Source organism: Scyliorhinus canicula, chromosome 9 (genome assembly GCF_902713615.1).
Source record: "Scyliorhinus canicula chromosome 9, sScyCan1.1, whole genome shotgun sequence".
In the NCBI taxonomy this organism is placed as follows: domain Eukaryota; kingdom Metazoa; phylum Chordata; class Chondrichthyes; order Carcharhiniformes; family Scyliorhinidae; genus Scyliorhinus; species Scyliorhinus canicula.
In genome coordinates this window covers 86,066,779-86,093,209 of record NC_052154.1, presented here as the reverse complement: position 1 = coordinate 86,093,209, position 26,431 = coordinate 86,066,779, and the positions used below count along the sequence as shown (strand labels likewise).

Here is a 26,431-nt window from a genome sequence, read left to right as displayed (position 1 = left end):
TGGAGGGATTTGAAAACAAGGATGAGAATTTTTTTACTCAAAGTACTACTGGATTTGGAGTCAATACAGGTCATTGATCACAGGGGTGATGGGTGAATGGGACGGGTTAGAATTTTGGATGACCTCGAGGCTACAGAGGATAGAATGTGGGAGACCGACCATCAGCAAAGTTGGAATCGAGTCTGGAGCAAACAAAGACCTGGGCGAGGGTTTCAGCAGCAGATGAACTGACTCCGGGTGATGTTGGGTGATATTACAATAGGTGGAAACAGGGAGTCTTCGTGATGCTATGAACGTGAAGTGGCAAGTCCACCTGAGGATCAATGCTTGCGAACAGGCTGGCTTAATCTCAGTCTGTCGCTGGGGGGGAAGGAAAGGAGTCGGCAGTTAGGGAACAGAATTTGGAGCGGAAACCAAAAAAATGATGGCTTCAGTCTTCCCAATATTTCATCGGAGGAAATGTCCGTTCATCCAGTAATGGAAGTCGGACAAACAGTCTGACAAATTCGAGACAGTGGAGGAGTGGAAAGAGGTTGGGGCGAGGCTGAGCTGGGTGTCGTCAGCATGTATATGATAACAAACACTGTGCTTTCAGATGATGTTGCTGAAGGCCAGAACATAGATGAGAAAGAGGGGGGGGGGGGGGGGGGGGGGAGAGCAGCGCAGATCCAAATAAAGATCCTTGGGTGACACCAGAGATGTCATTTATAACTTTGACAAGAGCTGTTTGGCTAATGTGGCAGGGGTGGAAACCTGATTGGAGGGATTCAAACTTGGAAAAATGGGAGCAGATTTAGGAGGTGACGACACACTCAAGGAGTTTGGAAGGGAAGGGGAACAAAGAACAGAAGATAATCATGGAATTAGAAAGAGGGGTAGGAGATGGAAAGGGGCAAAGGAAGCACATTTAGGGAATTAGTAATTAAAAATTGCATTTTACTGAAACAAATTATTACGGTATGTTTCTGAGTCATAAAATGCAAGTTGTTGTAACTTTAAAATAATAATCTTTATTGTCACAAGTAGGCTTACATTAACACTGCAATGAAGGTATTGTGAAAAGCTCCTAGTCGCCACATTCCTACATCTTTTCGGGTCACAGAGGGAGAATTCAGAATGTCCAAACTACCCAACAGCACGTCTTTCGGGATTTGTGGGAGGAAACTGGAGCACCCGGAGGAAACCCACGCAGATGTCGGGAAATCATGCCGACTCCACAGACAGTGACCCAAGCCGGGAATTGAATCTGGGACCATGGCGCTGTGAAGCAACCCGTGCTAACCCTTGTGCTACCGTGCCGCCCATTTTGAATGACGAAGCCTGCTAACGTGCCAGCAGCAATATTTGCAGGTGCTTTCCGACATTGCCACTCCCTGCACCAAGCACCGACTTCGAAACCCCCCCAACCCCCTGCATCCTCTACCCCGAGCTGGGACACACAAGAACCCTCCATTATAACGTGAAAGAATGGCCCAAACTAAACATGCTGCAATGGATTGTCCATCGTTCAATGTACCCATGGGGCAACAGCCATGTCCCCTCAGTAGGGTGACTCCACTTCACAGTAAGTAAAGTCGCCATAGTCCCAGGTGACCATAGGTTGCTTTCCTCTTTGAGTGAGAGAGCTGACTGGTGGTTCAACGTAAGGATCACCACACCTCAGGCGAGGGGCAAGGTTGAGAAGGTGGGGCTTTCATGAATAACCTCAGCCGGCACGGGGATTGAACCCACCCTGTTGGCCTCATAAACCAGCTATACAGCCAACTGAGCTCAAGCGGCCCCATTGTGCACTGAACCATCCCTAGTACTGCTTAAAAACAATTTCCTTTACTTTTAAAAATAAATTTCGAGGAACCAATTATTTTTTTTCCAATTAAGGGGCAATTTAGCGTGGCCAATCCACCTAGCCTGCACATCTTTTGGGTTGTGGGGGCGAAACCCATGCAAACACGAGGAGAGTGCGCAAATTCCACACGGACAGTGACCCAGAGCCGGGATCGAACCCGAGTCCTCGGCGCCGTGAGGCAGCAGTGCCAACCACTGTGCCAATGTGCTGCCCGCAATCAGCAAACTCAGCACAGAGATTGAGAGGTTTAGTGGTTTCAACTCAAAGAAGGTAAAACCTTCCGGCAACCCATCCTCAAAAATGATAAGAGAAAGACTGTGAGAAGCACAAGAACAGGACACATCCACAATGATAAAGATAGGTTCCCCTCATCACACAGCATTCGGGGACAGGCATGCAACACCTTTACCATCACCAGAAAGACCACACAAACCAGAGCAACACAGAGGAACAGAAAGCTAGACAGTCCCCCTCATCCAATACCCCCCCCATGCACCCCCATGCTGCAGCAGTCCACAGGCAAAAGAGATGAACAGTCAGTGTCACGAGCAAGTGTTAGAGACGAGGCCAAAGGAAAAGATTATCCAGCACATTGGTGTAATCCCGACCCACTCCTACGGCCCACATTTCCTAGAGTTTTGAAGAATGGAATTTTTTGTTTATAAATTGAGAGCGCCCAATTCATTTTTTCTAATTAAGGGACAATTTAGCACGTTCAATCCACCTACCCTGCATATCTTTGGGCTGTGGGAGAAAAACCCACGCAAACACGGGGAGAATGTGCAAACTCCACACGGACAGTGACCCAGAGCCGGGATCGAACCTGGGACCTCAGCACCGTGAGGCCGCGGTGCTAACCGTTGCGCCACCGTGCTGCTTCGGGTTCAAACATTTCTGAAGGGGCTTTACATGGAGGATGCTGAGAGGATGGCGTCTAGGATCTATAGAATCCCTACAGTGTAGACGGAGGCCAGTCAGCCCATCGCGTCATAGAATCGTAGATGTTTACAGCATGGAAGCAGGCCCTTCGGCCCAGCTGGTCCATGCCGCCCAGTTTCTATCACTAAGCTCGTCCCGCATTTGGCCCATATCCCTCTATACCCACCCTGCCCATGTAACTGTCCAACTGTTTCTTAAAAGACAAAATCGTACCCGCCTCTACCACTGCCTCTGGCAGCCCGTTCCAGATTCTCACCACCCTCTATGTGGAAAAATTTCCCCTCGGGTCTCTTTCGTATCTCTCCCCTCTCACCTTAAACCTATGCCCTCCAGTTCTAGACTCCTCTACATTTGGGAAAAAATGTCAACTATCTACCTTATCGATGCTCCTCATTATTTTACAGACCTTGAAAAGCTCACCCCTAAGCCTCTATGCCAGGGAAAAAAGTCCAAGCCTATCCAGCCTCTCCTTATAACTCAAACCATCAGGTCCTGGTAGCATCCTCGTAAATCTCTTCTGCACTCTTTCTAGTTTAACAATATTCTTCCTACAATAGGGTGACCAGAAGTAAACACAGTATTCCATGTGTGAGTCTGCACCAATTCTCTGAAAGAGTATGCTACCTTGGCCCAATCCACCCTCCTGTCCCTACAACTCTGTAGCCCCATCTAGTCTTTGGATACTGAGGGGAAAAGTTACTATGGCCAATCCACCTAACCTGCACATCTTTGGACTGTGGGAGGAAACCGGAGCACCCGGAGGAAACCCACGCAGACACGGGGAGCACGCGCAGACTCCTCACAGACAGTAACCCAAGGTTGGAATCGAACCTGGCTCCTGGGCGCTGTGAGGCAGGAGTACTAACCACTGGGCTGCCATGCTGCACATAGGACAAGGGGTCACAGTCCCAGGATAAGATATCTGAGATTAGGGGAAATTCCTTCACCAGGATGGCTGTGCTTCTTTGGAATTCCATTCCTCAGAGAGCTGCTGATTCACAATGTCTACTTTCAAACAGAGGATCCAGGAGATTCTTGACTAAAAGATAATTGAAGGATATTGGGATAGTGTGGGAAGATGGTGAGGAGGTCGGAGATCAGACATGATCTTATTGACTGGTGAAACAAGTTTGAAGGGCTGAATAGCCTACTCTGGATTCTCTATCAGTTCTCAACCAGGACAATCAATGCTTACCCACCTACTGCTCTTAATGGGAGCAAACACTCCCAGGACAGGTATAGCAGGAGGTTAGATACAGAGTAAAACTCCCTCCACACAGTCCCCATCAAACTCACCCAGGACAGGTACAGCAGGAGGTTAAATACAGAGTAAAACTCCCTCCACATTGTCCCCATCAAACACTCCCAGGACAGGTACAGCACAGGGATAGTTACAGAGTAAAGCTCCCTCTACACTGTCCCCATTAAAACACCCAGGACAGGCACAGCAAGCGGTTAGATACAGAGTAACGCTCCCTCTACACTGTCCCCATTAAAAATACCCAGAACAGGTCCAGCACGGGGTTAAATACAGAGTAAAGCTCCCTCTACACATTTCCCATTAAACATACCCAGGACAGGTACAGCAAGGGGTTAGATACAAAGTAAAGCTCCCTCTACACTGTCCCCATCAAACACTCCCAGGACAGGTACAGCACGGGGTTAGATACAGAGTAAAGCTCCCTCTACACTGTCCCCATCAAACACTCCCAGGACACGTACAGCATGGGGTTAGATACAGAGTAAAGCTCTTTCTACACTGTCCCCATCAAACACTCCCAGGACAGGTACAGCACGGGGTTAGATACAGAATAAAGCTCCCTCTACACTGTCCCCATCAAACACTCCCAGGACAGGTACAGCACGGGGTTAGATACTGAGTAAAGCTCCCTCTACATTATCCCCATCAAACACACCCAGGACAGGTACAGCACGGGGTTAGATACAGAGTAAAGCTTCCTGTGCACTGTCCCCATCAAACACTCCCAGGACAGGTACAGCACGGGGTTAGATACAGAGTAAAGCCCTGTTTACACTGTTCCCATCAAACATACCCAGGACAGGTACGGCACGGGGTTAGATACAAAGTAAAGCTCCCTCTACACTGTCCCCATCAAACACTCCCAGGACACGTACAGCATGGGGTTAGATACAGAGTAAAACTCCCTCTTCACTGTCCCCACCAAACACTCCCAGGACATGTACAGCACGGGGTTAGATACAGAGTAAAGCTCCCTCTACATTATCCCTATCAAACACTCCCAGGACAGGTACAGCACGGTGTTAGATACAGAGTAAAGCTCCCTCTACACTGTCCCCATCAAACACTCCCAGGACAGGTACAGCACGGGGTTAGATACAGAGTAAAGCTTCCTCTACACTGTCCCCATCAAACACTCCCAGGACAGGTACAGCACGGGGTTAGATACAGAGTAAAGCTCCCTCTACACTGTCCCCATCAAACACTCCCAGTACAGTGCAGCACGGGGTTAGATACAGAGTAAAGCTCCCTCTACACTCTCCCCATTAAACATACCTAGGACAGGTACAGCAAGGGGTTAGATACAAAGTAAAGCTCCCTCTACACTGTCCCCATCAAACACTCCCAGGACAGGTACAGCACGGGGTTAGATACAGAGTAAAGCTCCCTCTACACTGTCCCCATCAAACACTCCCAGGACAGTGCAGCACGGGGTTAGATACAGAGTAAAGCTCCCTCTACACTGTTCCCATCAAACACACCCAGGACAGGTACAGCAAGGGGTTAGATACAGAGTAAAGCTCTGTTTATACTGTTCCCATCAAACACACCCAGGACAGGTACGGCACGGGGTTAGATACAAAGTAAAGCTCCCTTTACACTCTCCCCATCAAACACTCCCAGGACAGGTACAGCACGGGGTTAGATACAGAGTAAAGGCCTGTTTACACTGACCCCATCAAACACTCCCAGGACAGGTACAGCAAGGGGTTAGATAAAGAGTAAAGCCCTGTTTATACTGTTCCCATCAAACACACCCAGGACAGGTACGGCACGGGGTTAGATACAAAGTAAAGCTCCCTTTACACTCTCCCCATCAAACACTCCCAGGACAGGTACAGCATGGGGTTAGATACTGAGTAAAGCTCCCTCTACACTGTCCCCATCAAACACTCCCAGGACACGTACAGCCCGGGGTTAGATACAGAGCAAAGCTCTTTCTACACTGTCCCCACCAAACACTCCCAGCACAGGTACAGCACGGGGTTAGATACAGAGTAAAGCTCCCTCTGCACTGTCCCCATCAAACACTCCCAGGACAGGTACAGCACGGGGTTAGATACAGAGTAAAGCTCCCTCTGCACTGACCCCATCAAACACTCCCAGGACACGTACAGCATGGGGTTAGATACAGAGTAAAGCTCCCTCTACACTGTCTCCATCAAACACTCCCAGGACAGGTACAGCACGGGGTTAGATACAGAGTAAAGCTCCCTCTGCACTGTCCCCATCAAACACTCCCAGGACAGGTACAGCACGGGGTTAGATACAGAGTAAAGCTCCCTCTACACTGTCCCCATCAAACACTTCGAGGACAGGTACAGCACGGGGTTAGATACAGAGTAAAGCTCCCTCTGCACTGACCCCATCAAACACTCCCAGGGCAGGTACAGCACGGGGTTAGATACAGAGTAAAGGTCCCTCTACACTGTTCCCATCAAACACTCCCAGGACAGGTACAGCAAGGGGTTAGATACAGAGTAAAGGTCCCTCTACATTGTTCCCATCAAACACTCCCAGGGCACAATTACAGTTTGCATCCACCCATTTGCTTCTGAAATTCTCTGATGAAGACTTAGACATGGACACTGAATCAGTTCAATGCTGTGGGATGATCTGAAATATTCGCCACTTGCCCGCACACCGACTGTGCAATGTGGAAGAAATGGAAATATCAAACACGAGAGTGAGTGGAGCAGGAGAGGTGTCCACCAGAAATGTGACTTACCGAGGAGTTCTACAGGAAAGAGGGAGAAAAGGAGAAAGGAAGAGCGTCAGAGCAGTGAGAAACCCTGAGTGTTAGTGACTGAGGACAGAAAGGAGATGAAACATCTGGACAAAGCACCCCGCGACATCCCTGCCCATTCAACCTCGCCTGTGGAATTAACAGCTCCCACCATCATCACCATAACTCCTGCAAACAACTATTTCACTGAGCCAAGGTTGGGGTTAGTTCAATCATGCTCAGTTCCACTGATTTTAAAACAACCTCAAATCAGAGGTACGTGTGTCACCAGAACAATGTAGCGTGTGCTGAGAGGGCGAGCAGCACAGTCAGGAAACTGGTGATGTTTGAAGCTGCAGTGATACATTTAAACCTTATCTATGATCTGATTTTGCAGCAACATTTCAACTTTATCTTCAATACAAATTTGCAGCAACATTTAAACTTTATCTTCAATCCAAATTTGCAGCAACATTTAAACTTTATCTTCAATCCAAATTTGCAGCAACATTTAAACCTTGGGCTGGATTTTCCGACCCCCCCGCCGGGTCGGAGAATCGCTGGGGGCTGGCGTGAATCCCGCCCCCGCCGGCCGCCAAATTCTCCGGTATCCGATATTCGGCGGGGACGGAAATCGCGCGCGCCGGTCGGCGGGCCCGCCCCCGGCGATTCTCCGGCCCGCGATGGGCCGAAGTCCCGCTGCTGTAATGCCGATCCCGCCGGCGTGAATCAAACCACCTCCCTTACCGGCGGGACTGGCGGCGCAGGCGGGCTCCGCGATCTGGCTCCGGGAGGTGCCCCCACAGTGGCCTGGCCCGCGATCGGGGTCCACCAATCCGCGGGTGGGCCTGTGCCGTGGGGGCCCTCTTTTCCTTCCCCATCGGGCATCAGCCTCCGCGATGGCTGACGTGGAGATGACCCCCCACCCGAATGCGCAGGGATGACGTTAGCAGCCGCTGACGCGCATGCGGGGACTTCCGCCAGTCGGCGGAGTCCCTTCGGCCCCGGCTGGCGTGGCGCCAAAGGTCTTTCCCGCCGGCCGGCGGGGCGCCAACCACTCCGGCGCGGGCCTAGCCCCTCAAGGTTAGGGCCTGGCCCCTAAAGGTGCGGAATCCTCCGAACCTTCCGGGGTGGCCCAACGCCGGAGTGGTTCACGCCACTCCATCCCGCCGGGCCCCCCCGCCCCGCCGGGTAGGGAAGAATCCAGCCCCTTCTCTTCAATCCAGATTTGAAGCAACATTTTAAACCTCATCTTCAGCCCAGGTTTGCAGCAAAATTTCAATTTATCTTTAACCCAGATTTGCAGCAACATTTCAATTTATCTTTAACCCAGATTTGCAACAACATTTAAACCTTATCTTCAATCCAGAATTGAAGCAAAATTTAAACCTCATCTTCAGCCCAGATTTGCAGCAACATTTAAGCCTTATCTTTAACCCAGATTTGATGCAACATTTAAACCTTATCTTCAATCCAGATTGCAGAAACTTTTAAATTGTAGCTATGATCCGGATATTTTGTAGGATGTCTAATTGACCGTCGCAAGCACCAGGCATTGGCTAATCCAGCAGCCATTACAGCCCATTGCTGACCTTGGCTGATCCAGCTGTCATTCCAGCCCACTGCTGACCGTGGCTAATCCAGCTGCCATTACATCCCATTGCTGACCTTGGCTGATCCAGCTGTCATTACAGCCCACTGCTGACCTTGGCTAATCCAGCAGCCATTACAGCCCATTGCTGACCTTGGCTGATCCAGCTGTCATTACAGCCCACTGCTGACCGTGGCTAATCCAGCTGCCATTACATCCCATTGCTGACCTTGGCTGATCCAGCTGTCATTACAGCCCACTGCTGACCTTGGCTAATCCAGCTGTCATTACAGCCCACTGCTGACCTTAGCTAATCCAGCTGTCATTACAGCCCACTGCTGACCTTGGCTAATCCAGCTGTCATTACAGCCCATTGCTGACCTTGACTGATCCAGCTGTCATTACAGCCCACTGCTGGCCGTGGCTGATCCAGCTGTCATTACAGCCCACTGCTGACCTTGGCTGATCCAGCTGTCATTACAGCCCACTGCTGACCGTGGCTGATCCAGCTGTCATTACAGCCCACTGCTGACCTTGGCTGATCCAGCTGTCATTACAGCCCACTGCTGACCTTGGCTGATCCAGCTGTCATTACAGCCCACTGCTGACCTTGGCTAATCCAGCTGTCATTACAGCCCACTGCTGACCATGGCTAATCCAGCTGTCATTACAGCCCACTGCTTACCTTGGCTAATCCAGCTGTCATTACAGCCCACTGCTGACCTTGGCTGATCCAGCTGTCATTACAGCCCACTGCTTACCTTGGCTAATCCAGCTGTCATTATAGCCCACTGCTGACCGTGGCTAATCCAGCTGTCATTACAGCCCATTGCTGACCTTGGCTAATCTAGCTGTCATTACAGCCCACTGCTGACCTTGGCTAATCCAGCTGTCATTACAGCCCACTGCTGACCTTGGCTAATCCAGCTGTCATTACAGCCCATTGCTGACCTTGACTGATCCAGCTGTCATTACAGCCCACTGCTGACCGTGGCTGATCCAGCTGTCATTACAGCCTACTGCTGACCTTGGCTGATCCAGCTGTCATTACAGCCCACTGCTGACCTTGGCTAATCCAGCTGTCATTACAGCCCACTGCTGACCTTGGCTAATCCAGCTGTCATTACAGCCCATTGCTGACCTTGGCTAATCCAGCTGTCATTACAGCCCACTGCTGACCTTGGCTGATCCAGCTGTCATTACAGCCCACTGCTGACCTTGGCTAATCCAGCTGTCATTACAGCCCATTGCTGACCTTGACTGATCCAGCTGTCATTACAGCCCACCGCTGACCTTGGCTGATCCAGCTGTCATTACAGCCCACTGCTGACCGTGGCTGATCCAGCTGTCATTACAGCCCACTGCTGACCTTGGCTGATGCAGCTGTCATTACAGCCCACTGCTGACCTTGGCTGATCCAGCTGTCATTACAGCCCACTGCTGACCTTGGCTGATCCAGCTGTCATTACAGCCCACTGCTGACTTTGGCTAATCCAGCTGTCATTACAGCCCATTGCTGACCTTGGCTGATCCAGCTGTCATTACAGCCCACTGCTGACCGTGGCTGATCCAGCTGTCATTACAGCCCATTGCTGACCTTGGCTGATCCAGCTGCCATTACAGCCCACTGCTGACCTTGGCTGATCCAGCTGTCATTACAGCCCACTGCTGACCGTGGCTGATCCAGCTGTCATTACAGCCCATTGCTGACCTTGGCTGATCCAGCTGCCATTACAGCCCACTGCTGACCTTGGCTGATCCAGCTGTCATTACAGCCCACTGCTGACCTTGGCTGATCCAGCTGTCATTACAGCCCACTGCTGACCTTGGCTGATCCAGCTGTCATTACAGCCCACTGCTGACCTTGGCGGATCCAGCTGTCATTACAGCCCACTGCTGACCTTGGCTAATCCAGCTGTCATTACAGCCCACTGCTGACCTTGGCTAATCCAGCTGTCATTACAGCCCACTGCTGACCTTGGCTGATCCAGCTGTCATTACAGCCCACTGCTGACCTTGGCTGATCCAGCTGTCATTACAGCCCACTGCTGACCTTGGCTGATCCAGCTGTCATTACAGCCCACTGCTGACCGTGGCTGATCCAGCTGTCATTACAGCCCACTGCTGACCTTGGCTAATCCAGTTGTCATTACAGCCCACTGCTGACCTTGGCTGATCCAGCTGTCATTACAGCCCATTGCTGACCTTGGCTAATCCAGCTGTCATTACAGCCCACTGCTGACCTTGGCTAATCCAGTTGTCATTACAGCCCACTGCTGACCTTGGCTGATCCAGCTGTCATTACAGCCCATTGCTGACCTTGGCTAATCCAGCTGTCATTACAGCCCACTGCTGACCTTGAGCAGCTCTCTCACCTTTCCGTGCCTTCTTCTGAAGTTTGAGGGTGTCAGATGATTTCTTCTTGATCTCGTGCCGAGCTCGCTTGTACTCTGTGAGGAGGAAAGAGCACTGTGGGTTCAGTCAAGATTAACACGCAAGGTTCTGACTGCACTGAAACATCCAAGATTCTAGTGTGGACTCGGATCAGCAACCTTGCACCTTCCTTGGCATCTTCCAGACGGACAGGCTCAGGTCTGTTAGGATGAATACTTTGAGAGTGTAAGGGGAGAGGGCTAGATCCGATGCAAATCTATAATAGCAAGAATAGTCTGAAATAATTTGGCAGATAAAATATCCCGAGGAATTACCATTCCAAGACTTTTCATATAGTGTACTCACACAGCACAACTGGAACTAATAAAAGATAAAGTATGCCAGCGAAGGAAACACTGTTTATTCTTGCACCGAGCATGGTTTGGATTTGGGTTTTGTTTATTGTCACGTGGACCCAGGTACAGTGAAAAGCATTTTTCTACAAGCAGCTCAACAGATCATTAAGTCCATCAAAAGAAAAGGAAATAAAAGAAAATACATAATAGGGCAATACAAGGTACACTAATGTAACTACATAAACACCAGCATCAGACGAAGCATACAGGGGTGTAGTATTAATCAGGTCAGTCCATAAGAGGGTCGTTTAGGAGTCTGGTAGCAGTGGGGAATAAGCTGTTTTTGAGTCTGCTCGTGTGTGTTCTCAGGCTTCTGTATCTCCTGCCTGATGTAAGAAGTTGGAAGAGTGAATAAGCCGGGTGGGAGGGGTCTTTGATTAGGATTATCGTTAAATAGCATTTTAGTTCTGAAAATGAAGTCTCCGTGTGAAGTTACAGGGAAAGTGGTTGCTTTATGTCTTCTGATAATCAGACCATGTCGGAATTGGATTGGAATGAAAGGCTGGGTGACCTGACCCACAGCCCAGAGTGTGAACAGGAAAATTAGCCCCGTTTCAGCTCGGAATGTTTCAGAGGTTTTCACAGCGCAGCACCACCACCTGCTGGTTGGTAACGGTGGCACATCACAGACTTTCGCTGAGGCGAATAAGGAGCTGGCAGCTCGTCCAGGATTACATCTGCAAATTAGGGAAGAGGAGGCTCAGGGAGGGAGAAAAAGAGAGAGAAATGGGAGAGAGTAGTGGAGGGGGCGTTTGGGGACGAGACAGTGGTTTGGGAAGAGGAGAGAGAGACAAGGTGATAGAGAGAGGGAGACGGGGCGAAAGAGAGAGACGGTACGAGAGAGAGAGAGAGAGAGAGAGGCGGAGAGAGAGACAGGAAGAGAGATAGATGGGGAGAGAGAGAGAGATGGGGGAGAGAGACGGGGGGGGGGAAGAGAGAGATGGGGGGGGAGAGAGAGACAGGGAAGAGAGAGATGGTACGAGAGAGAGAGAGAGAGAGAGAGGCGGAGAGAGAGAGACAGGAAGAGAGATAGATGTCGAGAGAGAGAGAGATGGGGGAGAGAGACGGGGGGGAGAGAGAGACGGGGGGGGAGAGAGACAGAAGAGAGAGCGACAGGGAAGAGAGAGAGGGAAGAGAGAGACGAGGACGGGGAGAGAGAGAGGAGATGGGGAGAGAGAGAGAGAGAGGGCTGGGAGAGAAGAGACGAGGCGAGAGAGAGAGACGGGGAGAGGAGAGAGAGACGGGGAGAGAGAGAGAGACGGGGAGAGAGAGAGACGGGGAGAGAGAGAGAGGGGGGAGAGAGAGAGACGGGGAGAGAGAGAGAGACAGGGAGAGACGGGGAGAGAGAGACGGGGGGAGAGAGAGACGGGGGGAGAGAGAGACGGGGGAGAGAGAGACGGGGGAGAGAGAGACGGGGGGGAGAGAGAGACGGGGGAGAGAGAGACGGGGGAGAGAGAGACGGGGGAGAGAGAGACGGGGGAGAGAGAGACGGGGAGAGAGAGACGGGGAGAGAGAGACGGGGAGAGAGAGACGGGGGGAGAGAGAGACGGGGGAGAGAGAGACGGGGGAGAGAGAGACGGGGAGAGAGAGACGGGGAGAGAGAGATGGGGGGGAGGAGAATGACAGACAGAGAGAGATAGTGACGGAGGAGGAGACAGAGGGGGAGACAGAGGGGGGACAGAGGGGGGGACAGAGGGGGGGACAGAGGGGGGGACAGAGGGGGGGACAGAGGGGGGGACAGAGGGGGGGACAGAGGGGGGGACAGAGGGGGGGACAGAGGGGGAGAGAGAGGGGGAGAGAGAGGGGAGAGAGAGGGGGAGAGAGAGGGGGAGAGAGAGGGGGAGAGAGAGGGGCATACAAGCGAGAGAGATAGAGAGGGAGAGAGACAGAGAGGGAGAGAGACAGAGAGGGAGAGAGAGACAGAGAGGGAGAGAGAGTCAGAGAGGGAGAGAGACACAGAGATGGAGAGAGAGACACAGAGGGAGAGAGACACAGAGGGAGAGAGAGACGGGGGAGAGAGAGACAGGAAAGAGAGAGACGGGGGAGTGAGAGACGGGGGAGTGAGAGACGGGGGGGAGAGAGACGGGAAAGAGAGAGACGGGGGGAGAGAGAGACGGGGGAGAGAGAGATGGGGGGGAGAGAATGACAGACAGAGAGAGATGGTGACGGAGGAGGAGACAGAGGGGGAGAGAGAGACAAGGTGATAGAGAGAGGGAGACGGGGCGAAAGAGAGAGACGGTACGAGAGAGAGAGAGAGAGAGGTAACGGGTGAGAGAGGGAAAGACAGAGAGGGAGAGAGGGAGAGGCCGGGAGTCTCCGAACCTGCACCGGGTCGGAGAATCCCTGGGGGGAGGCGCGAATCCCTATTCTCAGGCACCATTTACCGGGGGCCGGCGGGATTCCCGCCACGCGGTTGGGGGCCGTGGACAGTGATTCTCCGGGCCCCAATGGGCCGAGTGTCTGTAAAGTTTAGCCCAGTGCCGCAGGCGTGAATTATTCACCTCATGCATGGCAGGACCTGGCAGGTGAGTGCGCGGGGGCAGTCCTTGGAGGGGTGGCGGGGGGGGATCCGACCCCGGGGGGGGGGGGGGGGGGACCCCATGGTGGCCCGGCCCACGATCGGTGCCTACCGATCCTGCGCGCAGGCTGGTTCCGTGGGGACTTTCTTTCCTCCCTGCAGCCCCTGTAGGGCTCCGCCATATTGCCCGAGGACCAGTGCAGAGAAGAGAACCCCCGCGATGCGTGGAAATACGCCGGCTGGTCCGCGTATGCACGAGATCACCCGTGCCGCACATGCGCGAACTCGCGCCGGCCCTTCGGCGCTGGCTGGGGCTGCGGGAACTACTCCGGCGTCAGCCTAGCCCCCGAGAAAGTTGAGAATTCCTCACTCTCGGGGGCTGGTGACGCCGGAGTGGTTGCCGCCGGTTTTCCCGTCGGCGTGGGGACACAGCCCCATTTTCAGAGAATCCCGCCCAGAGAGAGAGAGAGAGGGGAGGGAGTCACAGAGACACTGAGGGAAAGGGGGAGAGAGGGAGAGGGAGAGGGAAAGGGGGAGAGAGGGAAAGGGAGAGGGAAAGGGGGAGAGAGGGAGAGAGGGACAAAGAGACAGAGAGAGGGAGATCACACTTGTACCTTTGGCATGGTCCTTATCCAGCTGGTTTGCTGATTTTTTCCAGTCCTCTATCCTCTCCTGCAGAGGGTTTATCAGACTCTCCATCAGAGCACTAGAATATGTAAATCACAATGAAGAGGCTGATACAGGGTCAACAGCACAGGCCTTGGCATCACTTTATAAAAACGCAGCACTCTGAACAGTAAAACACTCCAATTCTCCCTTTCATTGACATTTGTTTTTATGATGGGAGAATGCGAATTCCTCTTTTTCCATATGCTTCCTCCAGAAGCTCTGATGATAAAACAGTTCCACAGGGGGTAACTGAATGTGAGAGGGATCATTGCAATTTATCCCCATCAGCAACTATTCAACTGTGGGAGGAATCAGAGCTAAATACAACAGTGATCGTGACAGGCATTGGGCTGGATTCTCCGTTCTGGAGACTAGTCCCCACGCCGGCGTGATAACGGTGGTGTTTTACGCCAGGGAAACCAGTGCAAAACGGCCACTGATTCCCTGCTCCGGGGGGTAGCAGCCAGGTAAAGCTCGCAGCTCTAGTGCCGATACGGCCAGCAGCATTTCCTGCAGCGGCCGCGCCGTGCTTCATGGCGGACAAGCCCGCAGACCCAGCTCGCAAAAATAGTCCCGCCCTTCGGCCGGCCCGCGCACCCAGACTCCCTCCCCCACAGTGCCCCCAGCCCCGAATGCCGCAGATCGGCCGTCCCCCGACTGTGGTGGGGCTGGACTGAGTCCGCAGCCGCCACGCTGAGTTCCCGACGGATAAGACCATGAGAGTCCCATGCTGTTGGGAACCCGGCCGGTCGGGGACGGAGCATCGTGGGGTGGGCCTCAGGCTATTGCCTGAGGCTGTGGATACGGTGTGGGGCCTACTCCTAGAGTACGCGGCTTTCCAGGGGGTGGAGCATTGCGGAAGTGGGCCAACCCCGATTTCGGGGTTATTGGGGATTCTCCGCCCCATTGCCGAACCCAATTTCACCGTCGGGGATCGGAGAATCCAGCCAATTGTCTCAAGTCAACTGGAGAGGAATTCATAATGCGTTAGTCCTCCCTAAAACCCAGTCACTCTAGCACCCATACCCTACCTAACACCCAGCTCCCACTCTAGCACCCATACCCTCCCTAACACCCAGTCACTCTAGCACCCATACCCTACCTAACACCCAGCTCCCACTCTAGCACCCATACTCTCACTAACACCCAGCACCCACACCCTACCAAACACCCAGCTCCCACTCTAGCACCCATACTCTCCCTAAGACCCAGTCACTCTAGCACCCATACCCTACCTAACACCCAGCACCCACTCTAGCACCCATACCCTACCAAACACCCAGCACCCACTCTAGCACCCATACCCTACCAAACACCCAGCTCCCACTCTAGCACCCATACTCTCCCTGACACCCAGCTCCCACTCTAGGACCCATACTCTCCCTGACACCCAGTCATTCTAGCACCCATACCCTACCAAACACCCAGCACCCACTCTAGCACCCATACCCTACCTAACACCCAGCACCCACTCTAGCACCCATACCCTACCTAACACCCAGCACCCACTCTAGCACCCATACCCTACCTAACACCCAGCACTCACTCTAGCACCCATACCCTACCTAACACCCAGCACCCACTCTAGCACCCATACCCTACCTAACACCCAGCACCGACACTCATACTGGCACCCATACCCTCTCTATCACCTGGTATTGACACCCATTCCCACCCTAACACCCAGCACCCACTCTAGCACCCATACCCTCCCTAACACCCAGTCACTCTAGCACCCATACCCTACCTAACACCCAGCACCCACTCTAGCACCCATACTCTACCTAACACCCAGCTCCCACTCTAGCACCCATACTCTCCCTAACACCCAGTCACTCTAGCACCCACACCCTACCAAACACCCAGCTCCCACTCTAGCACCCATACTCTCCCTGACACCCAGCTCCCACTCTAGCACCCATACTCTCCCTGACACCCAGCACCCACACCCTACCAAACACCCAGCACCCACTCTAGCACCCATACTCTCCCTGACACCCAGCTCCCACTCTAGCACCCATACTCTCCCTAACACCCAGTCACTCTAGCACCCATACTCTCCCTAACACCCAGCACCCATACCCTACCTAACACCCAGCTCCCACTCTAGCACCCATACTCTCCCTAACACCCAGCACCCACTCTAGCACCCATACTCTCCCTGACACCCAGCACCGACACTCATACTGGCACCCATACCCTCTCTATCACCTGGTATTGACACCCATTGCCGCACCCATACCCACCCTAATACCCAGCACAGCTAAACTGCCCTTAGTGTCCAGAAAGGTGAAGTGGGGTTAATGGGTTACGGGGATAGGGTGGATATCTGGGCTTGAGTCGGGTGCTCTTTGTAAGGGCCGGTGCAGACTCGATGGGCCAAATGGCCTCCTTCTGCACTGTAGATTCTATCATCTATGACACCCACGTTAACACCCATACCTTCTCTATCACCGAGCACCGACACCCACTCTAGCACCCATACCCTCCCTAACACCCAGCACTGATGCCTAGTGTGGGCGTTGGTTATTTATTACGTTCTATAGGTTTGTTCTTGCTCTTATTTATGTGTTTGTTGTTTGTGTAAATGCCGTAATAATCTTTTTTTATATTGTCCAGGAGGGGGTGCTGGTGAGCCACCTTCATGAACCCCCGCTCTCCACAAAGAGACACTCACTTGGTGAAATGCCGGAGCTTGGCTTCGATGCTGCGATGTCTCATGCACATCCGAGTCAGGGCTGAACCGATGTCCCGTGTGGCCCCTGGGAAAACAAGAGGATGGGAATCAGCAGGGTGCAGTCGCAAGCACTGACCAGCAGAGGGTGATAACAGACCACGTCAGATCATTCAGGCTCAGAGTAAATCAGACAAAAGAAAACACTGCTTCAGAAGGGTTTCAATTAACCTGGCTCTTAGCTCAACCCCTGGCTAATCGATGGTTCCAATGTGCGGACAGTTTCTCCGTTCATACACAGTGCACATTTAAATGGGGTAGTATTGTTGATTCAATCTCAGGACTGTTGTCCCATCTGTCAATGGGTGAAAGTATCGATAAACTCTCCCACACACAGGCCAGGAGCTCTAAACTTCATATCTGGTCTGTACTGAATTCACCCACCTACATAGGATATATGAATTAGGAGCACGAGTAGGCCACTCGGCCCTTCAGACCTCCTCTGCCACTCAGTAGCACCATGGTTTATCTGATTGCTACCTCAACCCCACATTTCACCCCCTTGTTAATCAATAATCTATCTACCTTTTGGCCTTAAAAATATTCCAAGATTTTGCTTCCAGATTTTTTTTGAGTGTTCCAAAGGTTCACGACTCTTAGAGTAAAGTCTTCTTCTCTGCGCTGTCTGAAATCTGCAACCACTTACTTTTAATCAGTGACCCCTTGTTCAAAACTCTCTCACAAGAGGAAACATCCTCTCCACATCCCCCCTGTCAATACCCCCTCAGGATCTTATATGTTTCAATCAAGTTGCCTCTTACTCTTCTAAACTCTAGCGGATACAAACCTAACCTTCGCTCATTAGACAACTCACACATTCCTCGTAAACCTTCTCTGACCTGCTCCCAACAGATTTCCATCTTTCCTTAAATAAGGATATCAATGCTATATACAATGCTCCAGATGTGGTCTCACCAATGTCCCATAAGACCAATGAAGCATAACCTCCCTACTTTTATATTCAATTCCCCTTTGCAATAAGGGATAATATTCTATTAGCTTTGCTAATTACTTGTTGCGCCAGCAAACGTAACCTTTTGCGATTCATGCACTAGAACATCCTGATCCCTCTGTACCTCAGAATGCTGCAATCCCTCACCATTTAGATAATAAGCTTATTTTTTTACCTTTCCTGCCAAAACGGAGAATTTCCCACATTATATTCCATGTGCCACATCTTTTGCCCACTCACTTAATCTATCTCTGCCCCTTTGTAGCCTCCTTATGTCCTCTTCACAATATACTTTCTTTCCTAGCTTTGTGTCATCAGCAAATTTAGAGACCATACCGTCAGCCCCATCATCCAAGTCATTTATATAAATTTTAAAAAGTTGCGGCCCCACTAATGCACTGATCCCTGTGTCACATCACCCTTACATCTTGCCACCGACTCTCTGTGTCTTGTTAGCCAGCCAATCGTCAATCCATGTCAATATGTTATCCCCGATAACATGAACTTTTATTTTCCACAATAACCTTTGATTTCCCGTTCACAAAACCATGTTGACTCTGCCTTACCTTGAATGTATCCAAGTACCCTGTTATAACGTCTTTAATAAAAGCTTCTAACATATTCCCTATAACAGATGTTAGACTAACTGGCCTGCAGTTTCCTGATTTCAGTCTCCCTCCCTTTTTGAACAAAGGAGTTACATTCATTACCTTCCAATCTATTGGAACTTTCCCCAGATACAGGGAATTTTGAAAATTAAAACCAACGCACTTGGCTGGATTCTTCCGCCTTGCCTGCCGCAAGATCACCATGGGCAGGAAGCGGACCACGGAAAGGTCCATTGACCTCGGCCAAGAATTTCCGGTCGTTGGGTGGGCACGGCCAGAAACCACCACCCACTATCTCAATAGCCACTTCTTATAAGACCCTCGGATGAATAACATCAGGACCCAGGGACTTGTCAATCTGCAGCTCCAACAATTTACTCTGGACTACTTCTCAGGTGATTTTCCCAAGTTCCTCCCTCCCTTCCATCTGCTGATTTACAGTTATTTCTGTGATGTTACTGTTCTCTATGGTGAAGATCAATGCAAAATACCTGTTTAATTCATATGCCATCTCCTTATTTTTCATTGTTAATTTCCCAGACTCACTTTCTATAGAACCAACGCTCACTTTGTAAATTCATTTCTTATTTAAGTATCTATCCATCTTTATATTCTAGCTAGCTTTCACCCATACTTTAATTTTTCTCTCCTTGTCAATCTTTGCTGCTTTTTATATTCTGTCCAATTTTCAAATCCTCTCCCCGCCTGCCTTTGTGCAATGATATTCTCTTTCTTTCAGTTTAATAGTTGGGTTTGAAGGTGTGCCTCAAAGCAGGAAGGCGAGATGGAGAGGGATTTGCTTCCCTGAGGTAGCGAGTCCCACATTCTCACCACTCTCCAGGTAAAGAGGTTTCTCCTGAATTCCCCATCCGGACCCTTGGTGACTAGCTTATATTAACAACCTCTAGTTATAGAACAAAGAACAATACAGCACAGGAACAAGCCCTGCAGCCCTCCCAGCCTGTACCGGTCATGATACCAACCTTTGCCAAAACCCTCAGCACTTCCTTGTGCCGTATCCCTCTGTACCCATCCTAACAATGCGTTTGTCAAGATGCCTTTTGAACGCCGTTAATGTATCTGCTTCCACAACCACCCCTGGCAACACGTTCCAGGCACTCTCCACCCTCTGTGTAAACAAACTCGCTCATCTCCTCTAAACTTTGCCCCACGGACCTTAAACCTATGCGCCCTGGTGACTGACACCTCCACTCTAGGAAAGAGTGCCTGCCCATCCACTCTATCCATGCCCCTCAATCTTGTAGACATGCTCCTCCCCGGAAGAGGAAACATTCTCTCCCGGCACTGTCACTTCTATGATTCTATCCACCCCCATCAAAACCTCTCAGAATTTCAAACCCCTCGAGGAGGTCACCCCCTCAGCCTTCTCTCATTCTCATGAGGAGGAAGGAGAACCATTTTGTCCACCTCAGCCAGAGTACCAGCCAGGTATCCCACTTGGTCTCAATTGGCTTTGGCCATAGAAGGGAAGAAGCAACCAGGGTCCTTGTCCAGTGACTGGAGAGATGGTTGGTGAATTAGCAAGAGTGAACAAGGCCTCAGTTTAATGTCTTACCAAAAGACAGTGTTCGCGGTATGCGAGTTATATTGTTTAGATATACAAGTGTTTAATTAGGTATTTAGAGCACATATAGAACATACACTGCAGAATGAGGCCATTCGGCCCACCGAGTCTGCACTGACCCACTTAAGCCCTCACTTCCACCCTATCCCCATAACCCAATAACCCCAACTAACCTTTGGTCACTAAGGGCAATTTATCATGGCCAATCCACCTAACCTGCACGTCTTTGGACTGTGGGAGGAAACCGGAGCACCCGGAGGAAACGCACGCAGACACGGGGAGAACGTGCAGACTCCCGCACAGACAGTGACCCAGCGGGGAATCGAACCTGGGACCCTGGCGCTGTGAAGCCACAGTGCTATCCCCTTATGCTACCATGCTGCCTCTCACCAAGATGGACGGTTCCCCGTTGAGGGGCAGTCAATTTGTTTAAATTGGTTAATGCTAACCTTTATTCAAAATAAAATAAAGAGAGCCTGCTGGGTCCCGAGGTGCAGTATTTAGGAAGCAGACATATGTAATGCTGCATTTCTGTAAATAAACCTATTGCCCCTGCGCTCATTGACCTACACTGGCTCCCAACTAAGCAATGCCGTTATTTTCAAATTCTCATCCTTGGTTTCAAATGACATCCATGGCCTCGCCCCTCCTCATCTCTGAAATCGCCTTCCCCGAGGTTTCGTTGCTTCTCCAGTTCTGGCCTCCTGAGTATTCCCAGTTTTAACAACTCCAACATTGGCGGGTGTGTCTTCAAATTCCTAGGCCCCAGAATTCCCTTCCTAAACCTCTCCTTCTTCCTTCAATGCTTCTCACAAACTAGTCATCCAGACTCGGAATGTTAGCTCCTTTTTCTCGCCACTGAGATTGTCCAGCATTTTGTGTTTACGTTTCAGATTCCAGCATCCGCAGTAATTTGCTTTTACAACCTACCTCTTTGACCAAGCTTTAGACCATCTGCCCTAACATTTCCAGACGTGGCTTGGTATTTAATTTGGCTCTATAATGCTCCTGCGGAGCGGATCCCAGTAATGGTGCTATGCAAACATAAGAGGGGCGATTCTTCGATATGGAGACCAAGTCTTCGCGCCGTCGCGTTTCACGATGGCGCGAACCGGGTCCTGGCACGGCCGATTGTGGCCCCCATAGGGGGCCAGCATGGTGCTGGAGCGGTTCACGCCGTTCTGGTCTTGGGGGGGGGGGGGGGGGGGGGGGGGGGGGGGGGGGGGAGGCCGGCCCACCAATTGGTGGGCCCCGATCGCGGGCCAGACCCCATCGGAGGCCCCCCCCCCCTCCCCCACAGGCCGTCCCCCGTCCGTTCACGCAGAGTTCCCGCCGGCAGCGACCAGGGGTGAATGGCGCCGGCGGGACTCTGTCGTATCCGGGCCGGAGAATGGGCAGACCTGCCGATTCCAGCGGCCCGCGCTGTGCCAAATTCCCTGGTGCAAATGGCGCTGATTCTCCACACCTCGGAGAATCGCGCGCCGGTGTCGGGGCTTCGTGGCGCGGTTGCGGCGATTCTCCGGCCCGGCGCGGGGCTCGGAGAATCGGCCCCAAGTTGTTGCCATTTTATTTGGAAAAATCAGTGTCTAAATGCGCTGGAGGAGGATGTGGATCTGGGTACACAGAAACATAAATCTTTAAAAAGGTTAGTACGGCCTTAAAAAAAGCCAAACACTACGGTTTATTTCCAGAGGGACAGAACTGAAAAGTATGGAAGATGTGCTAAACCTATATCGGGCCTTGGCAAGGCCACACCTCGAGCACTGAGTGCAGTTCTGGTCGCCATATTATAAATAGGGTATGAAGGCACTGGAGAGGGGACACAGATTTTTGACGAGGATATCAGAAACATGAGCATGTGGTCACCAGGAAAGAACAAAAGGACTGGGTCCATTTGCTCAAGAAGAGAAAGCGGAGCGGTAATCAAAGAGAGGCCTTTTGAAAGGTTTTGATTGAGTCGATAGAGAGAGAATATTTTCATGCTTAGAATATAAATCATGCTTGACAAATCCACTAGAATTCTTTGAAGATGTAACTAGTAGAGTTGACCAGGGAGAACTGATGGATGTTGTTTATTTAGACTTTCAGAAGACTTTCAACAAGGTCTCACATAGAAGATTACTATGAAAAGTTAAAGTGCATGGGATTCATAATGTCTTAAGGTGGTTAGAAAGTTGGTTAGCAGACAGGAAGCAAAAAGTTGGGTCTTTTTCCGATTGGTAAGCAGTGACTAGTGGGGTACCGCAGGGATCTGCGCCAGAACCCTAACTGTTCACATTATATATTAATGATTTGGACGAGGGAACTAAATGTATTATATCCAAATTTGCAGATGATTCAAAGTTGGGTGGGAGGGTGAGCTGTGAGGAGGATGCAGAGATGCTTCAGTGGGATTCGGACAGGCTGAGTGAGTGGGCATATGCATGACAGATGCAGTATAATGTGAGGTTATTCATTTCGGTAGCAAAAATAAGAAGGCAGATTATTATTTGAATTGGTGTAAATTGAGAGAGGTGGATACTCAGCGGGAACTCGATGTCCTCATGCATCAGTCACTGAAAGTAAGCGCGCAGGTACAGCAGGCAGTAAAGAAGGCAAACGGTATGTTGGCCTTCCCAGTGAGAGGATTTGAGTATAGGAATAGAGATGTTTTACTGCAATTGTATAGGGCATTGGTGATGCCACACCTGGAGTATTGTGTGTAGTTTTGGGGTCCTTATCTGTGGAAGGATGTTCTTCCTATGGAAGGATTGCAGCGTACGTTTACCAGACAGATTCCCAGGACTGTCATATGAGGCGAGACTAAGTCGGTTAGGCCTATATTCATTGGAGTTTAAAAGACTGAGACGGGATCGCATAGAAACTTACAAAACTCTAACAGGATTAGACAGGGTAGATTCAGAAAGATGTTCCCGATGGTGGGGGAGTCCAGAACTAGGGGTCATAGTTTAAGGAAAAGGGGTAAAACTTTTAGTACTAAGGTGAGGAGGAATTTCATCACCCGGAGAGTGGTGAATCTGTGGAATTTGCTACCACAGAAAGTAGTTCAAGCCAAAACGTTGTGTAATTTCAAGATGAAATTAGATATAGCTGTTGGGGCTAAAGGAGTCAAGGGATATCGGAAGGTAGGTGGGATCAGGGTATTGCGCTTGATGATCAGCCATGATCGTAACGTATGGCGGAGCAGGTTCGAAGGGCTGAATGGCCTCCTCCTGCTTTTATTTTCTATGTTTCTATGTTCTCACTGACGTTGATGTGTGCTGGTGGTGGAGGGAATGAATGCGTAAGGTGGTGGATGGGGTGCCAATCAAGCGGGCTGCTTTGTCCTGGATGGTGTCGAGCTTCTTGAATGTTGTTGGAGCTGCACTCACCCAGGCAAATGGGGATCATTCCTCACAATCCTGACTGTGTAATGCTGATAGGCTTAGATGAGGAAATTTGGGAGGAGGCTCAAGTACGAGGCATGGACTAGATGGGCCAAATGGCCTGTTGCTGTTTCGTCCAATCATGGCACAAGAGCACAAGAAACAGGAATAAGAGGGGACCACGCACAGAAGGAAGCCAATTGGGAGATTGTGTGTGCGTCTTTTTGCAGTATTTGCTCATGTGGGCGTCACTGGCTGGATCACATTTATTGCCAATCCCTGAGGGTATTTAAGAGTCAACCTCATTGCTGTGGTTCTGGAGTCACATGTAGGCCAGACCAGGTAAGGATGACAGATTTCCTTCACTCAAGGGCATTATAATAATAATCTTTATTGTCACAAGTAGGCTTACATTAACACCGCAATGAAGTTACTGTGAAAAGCCCCTAGTCGCCACATTCCGTCGCCTGTTTGGGTACACTGAGGGAGAATTCAGAATGTCCAAATTACCTAATAGCACGTCTTTCATGACTTGTAGGAGGAAACTGGAGCACCCAGAGAAAACCCATGCAGCAACGAGGAGAACGTGCAGACTCCACACTGACAGTGACCCAAGCCAGGAATCGAACCTTGGGCCCTGGAGCTGTGAAGCAACAGTGCTGCCCGCTGTGCTATTGTGCTGCTCACTAGTGAATCAGATGGGTTTTTACGACAATCGACAATGGTTTCATGGTCACCTTTATGTTTATGTGCACACACGTGTTTCTGTGTGTGAGTACACAAGTGTGTGTGTACGCACGCGCGTGTGTTTGTGTGTGTATATAGAAAATCCTCTACATGATCCTCTCTCACTGACAGTTGAAAGATTTTTTAACAGATAGTTTATAAGTGGATTAAATTGTAACTTTAATCTGAATCCAAACCTTGAACTGCATGGAGCTCACCCAGCCCAGCGTCCACCAACCACATGAAGCCACTGACAACAGGTCATTGCGCAGAGGGCAAAGGTCAGATACAACTGTGTCACCTTGTCTCGGACACCAAGCATCTTCTGTCAGTCACCCCTGTGATGGACAGCTCTCCAATCCACTGACTCTCATCCCTAATTATATCCTGTGCCCCCAACCTCCCAAAGCAGACACAGAGGCCGTGTGAAGGAGGAATAAGAGTGTTTCTATTACAATGACAGCTGCATTTCTGGGATTGCAATCATTTCCATTTTCCTTGCAATGGGGGCTCCTCTGCCAAGAGCCTTTTCCAAAAGCCTGATAAACATATGTTCAGTGATGTAATAGAAATAGGCTAATTTGTGAAATACGGCTCCTCCCACTCCAAAAGCAGTCAGTAATTAAGCAGTTGACAAAGCCTTGTCCTGGAAATGGCCGATGGAAAATTCTGGAATTTTCTTCGCATTATAAATAACCATTGCAATTCGAATGACTCCACAGGAAATCAGAAGCAGCTGTCCCCTCCATGGGTAATTGGACGTTGGATATGTTGGGAGGGAAGAAATGGGGTCAGAACTCAGGCTGTTAACAGTTCGACCAAGTCAGACCAAGGCAGTGTGAACTCGAGGCAGGCAAGATGAGCAGCAACAAGATGTGATTTAAATATAACTTAAGATAAAACTACGCACACGGAGGCTTTCGGCACTCAATACCCATTACCGAGGTTAAAGATTACATTTAATCCAATACCCACTTAAATCCACTTGTTACGCAAATAGCAGATAGCAAATAGAATGTATCTGTTCATGGTATCTATATCTAACCCTGTGCTGTACCTGTCCTGGGAGTGTTTGATGGGGACAGTGCACAGGGAGGTTTACTCTGTATCTAACCCTGAGCTGTGCCTGTCCTGGGAGTGTTTGATGGGGACAGTGTAGGAGCTTTACTCTATATCTAACCCCATGTTGTACCTGTCCTGGGAGTGTTTGATGGGGACAGTGTAAACGGGGCTTTACTCTGTATCTAACCCCGTGCTGTACCTGCCCTGGGAGTGTTTGATGGGGACAGTGCACAGGGAGGTTTACTCTATATATAACCCTGTGCTGTACCTGTCCTGGGAGTGTTTGATGGGGACAGTGCACAGGGAGGTTTACTCTGTATCTAACCCCGTGCTGTACCTGTCCTGGGAGTGTTTGATGGGGACAGTGTAGAGGGAGCTTTACTCTATATCTAACCCCATGTTGTACCTGTCCTGGGAGTGTTTGATGGGGACAGTGTAAACGGGGCTTTACTCTGTATCTAACCCCGTGCTGTACCTGCCCTGGGAGTGTTTGATGGGGACAGTGCACAGGGAGGTTTACTCTATATATAACCCTGTGCTGTACCTGTCCTGGGAGTGTTTGATGGGGACAGTGTAGAGGGAGCTTTACTCTGTATCTAACCCCGTGCTGTACCTGTCCTGGGAGTGTTTGATGGGGACAGTGTAAACGGGGCTTTACTCTGTATCTAACCCCGTGCTGTACCTGCCCTGGGAGTATTTGATGGGGGCAGTGTAGGAGCTTTACTCTGTATCTAACCCCGTGCTGTACCTGTCCTGGGAGTATTTGATGGTGCAGTGTAGAGGGAGTTTTGCTCTGTATTTAACCCCAGGCTCTACCTGTCCTGGGAGTATTTGATGGGGCAGTGTAGAGGGAGTTTTGCTCTGTATCTAACCCCGTGCTGTACCTGTCCTGGGAGTGTTTGATGGGGCAGTGTAGAGGGAGTTTTGCTCTGTATTTAACCCCAGGCTCTACCTGTCCTGGGAGTATTTGATGGGGCAGTGTAGAGTGAGATTTATCATAAAAGCATAGATTCTCTACAGTGCAGAAACAGGCCATTTGGCCCCTCGAGTCGGCACCGACC

General features: G+C 50.6%; 1 protein-coding gene across 22 annotated transcripts in view; it reads right to left on the bottom strand.

Annotated features, from left to right (window-relative positions):
* Nucleotides 1-26,431, bottom strand: part of mtss1lb (MTSS I-BAR domain containing 2b) — a 206,497-nt gene that overhangs the window by 46,961 nt on the left and 133,105 nt on the right. For 14 of the 22 annotated variants that reach the window (XM_038807079.1, XM_038807102.1, XM_038807084.1 and 11 more), the window contains exons 4-7: nt 17,016-17,100; nt 14,284-14,375; nt 10,738-10,812; nt 6,775-6,783 (exon numbers count right to left, since the gene is read on the bottom strand). In XM_038807079.1, the coding sequence (XP_038663007.1) occupies nt 6,775-6,783; nt 10,738-10,812; nt 14,284-14,375; nt 17,016-17,100 (261 nt within the window). The remainder of the gene's footprint in view (nt 1-6,774; nt 6,784-10,737; nt 10,813-14,283; nt 14,376-17,015; nt 17,101-26,431) is intronic. The other 8 variants (XM_038807082.1, XM_038807093.1, XM_038807083.1 and 5 more) reach the window with 1 other exon arrangement.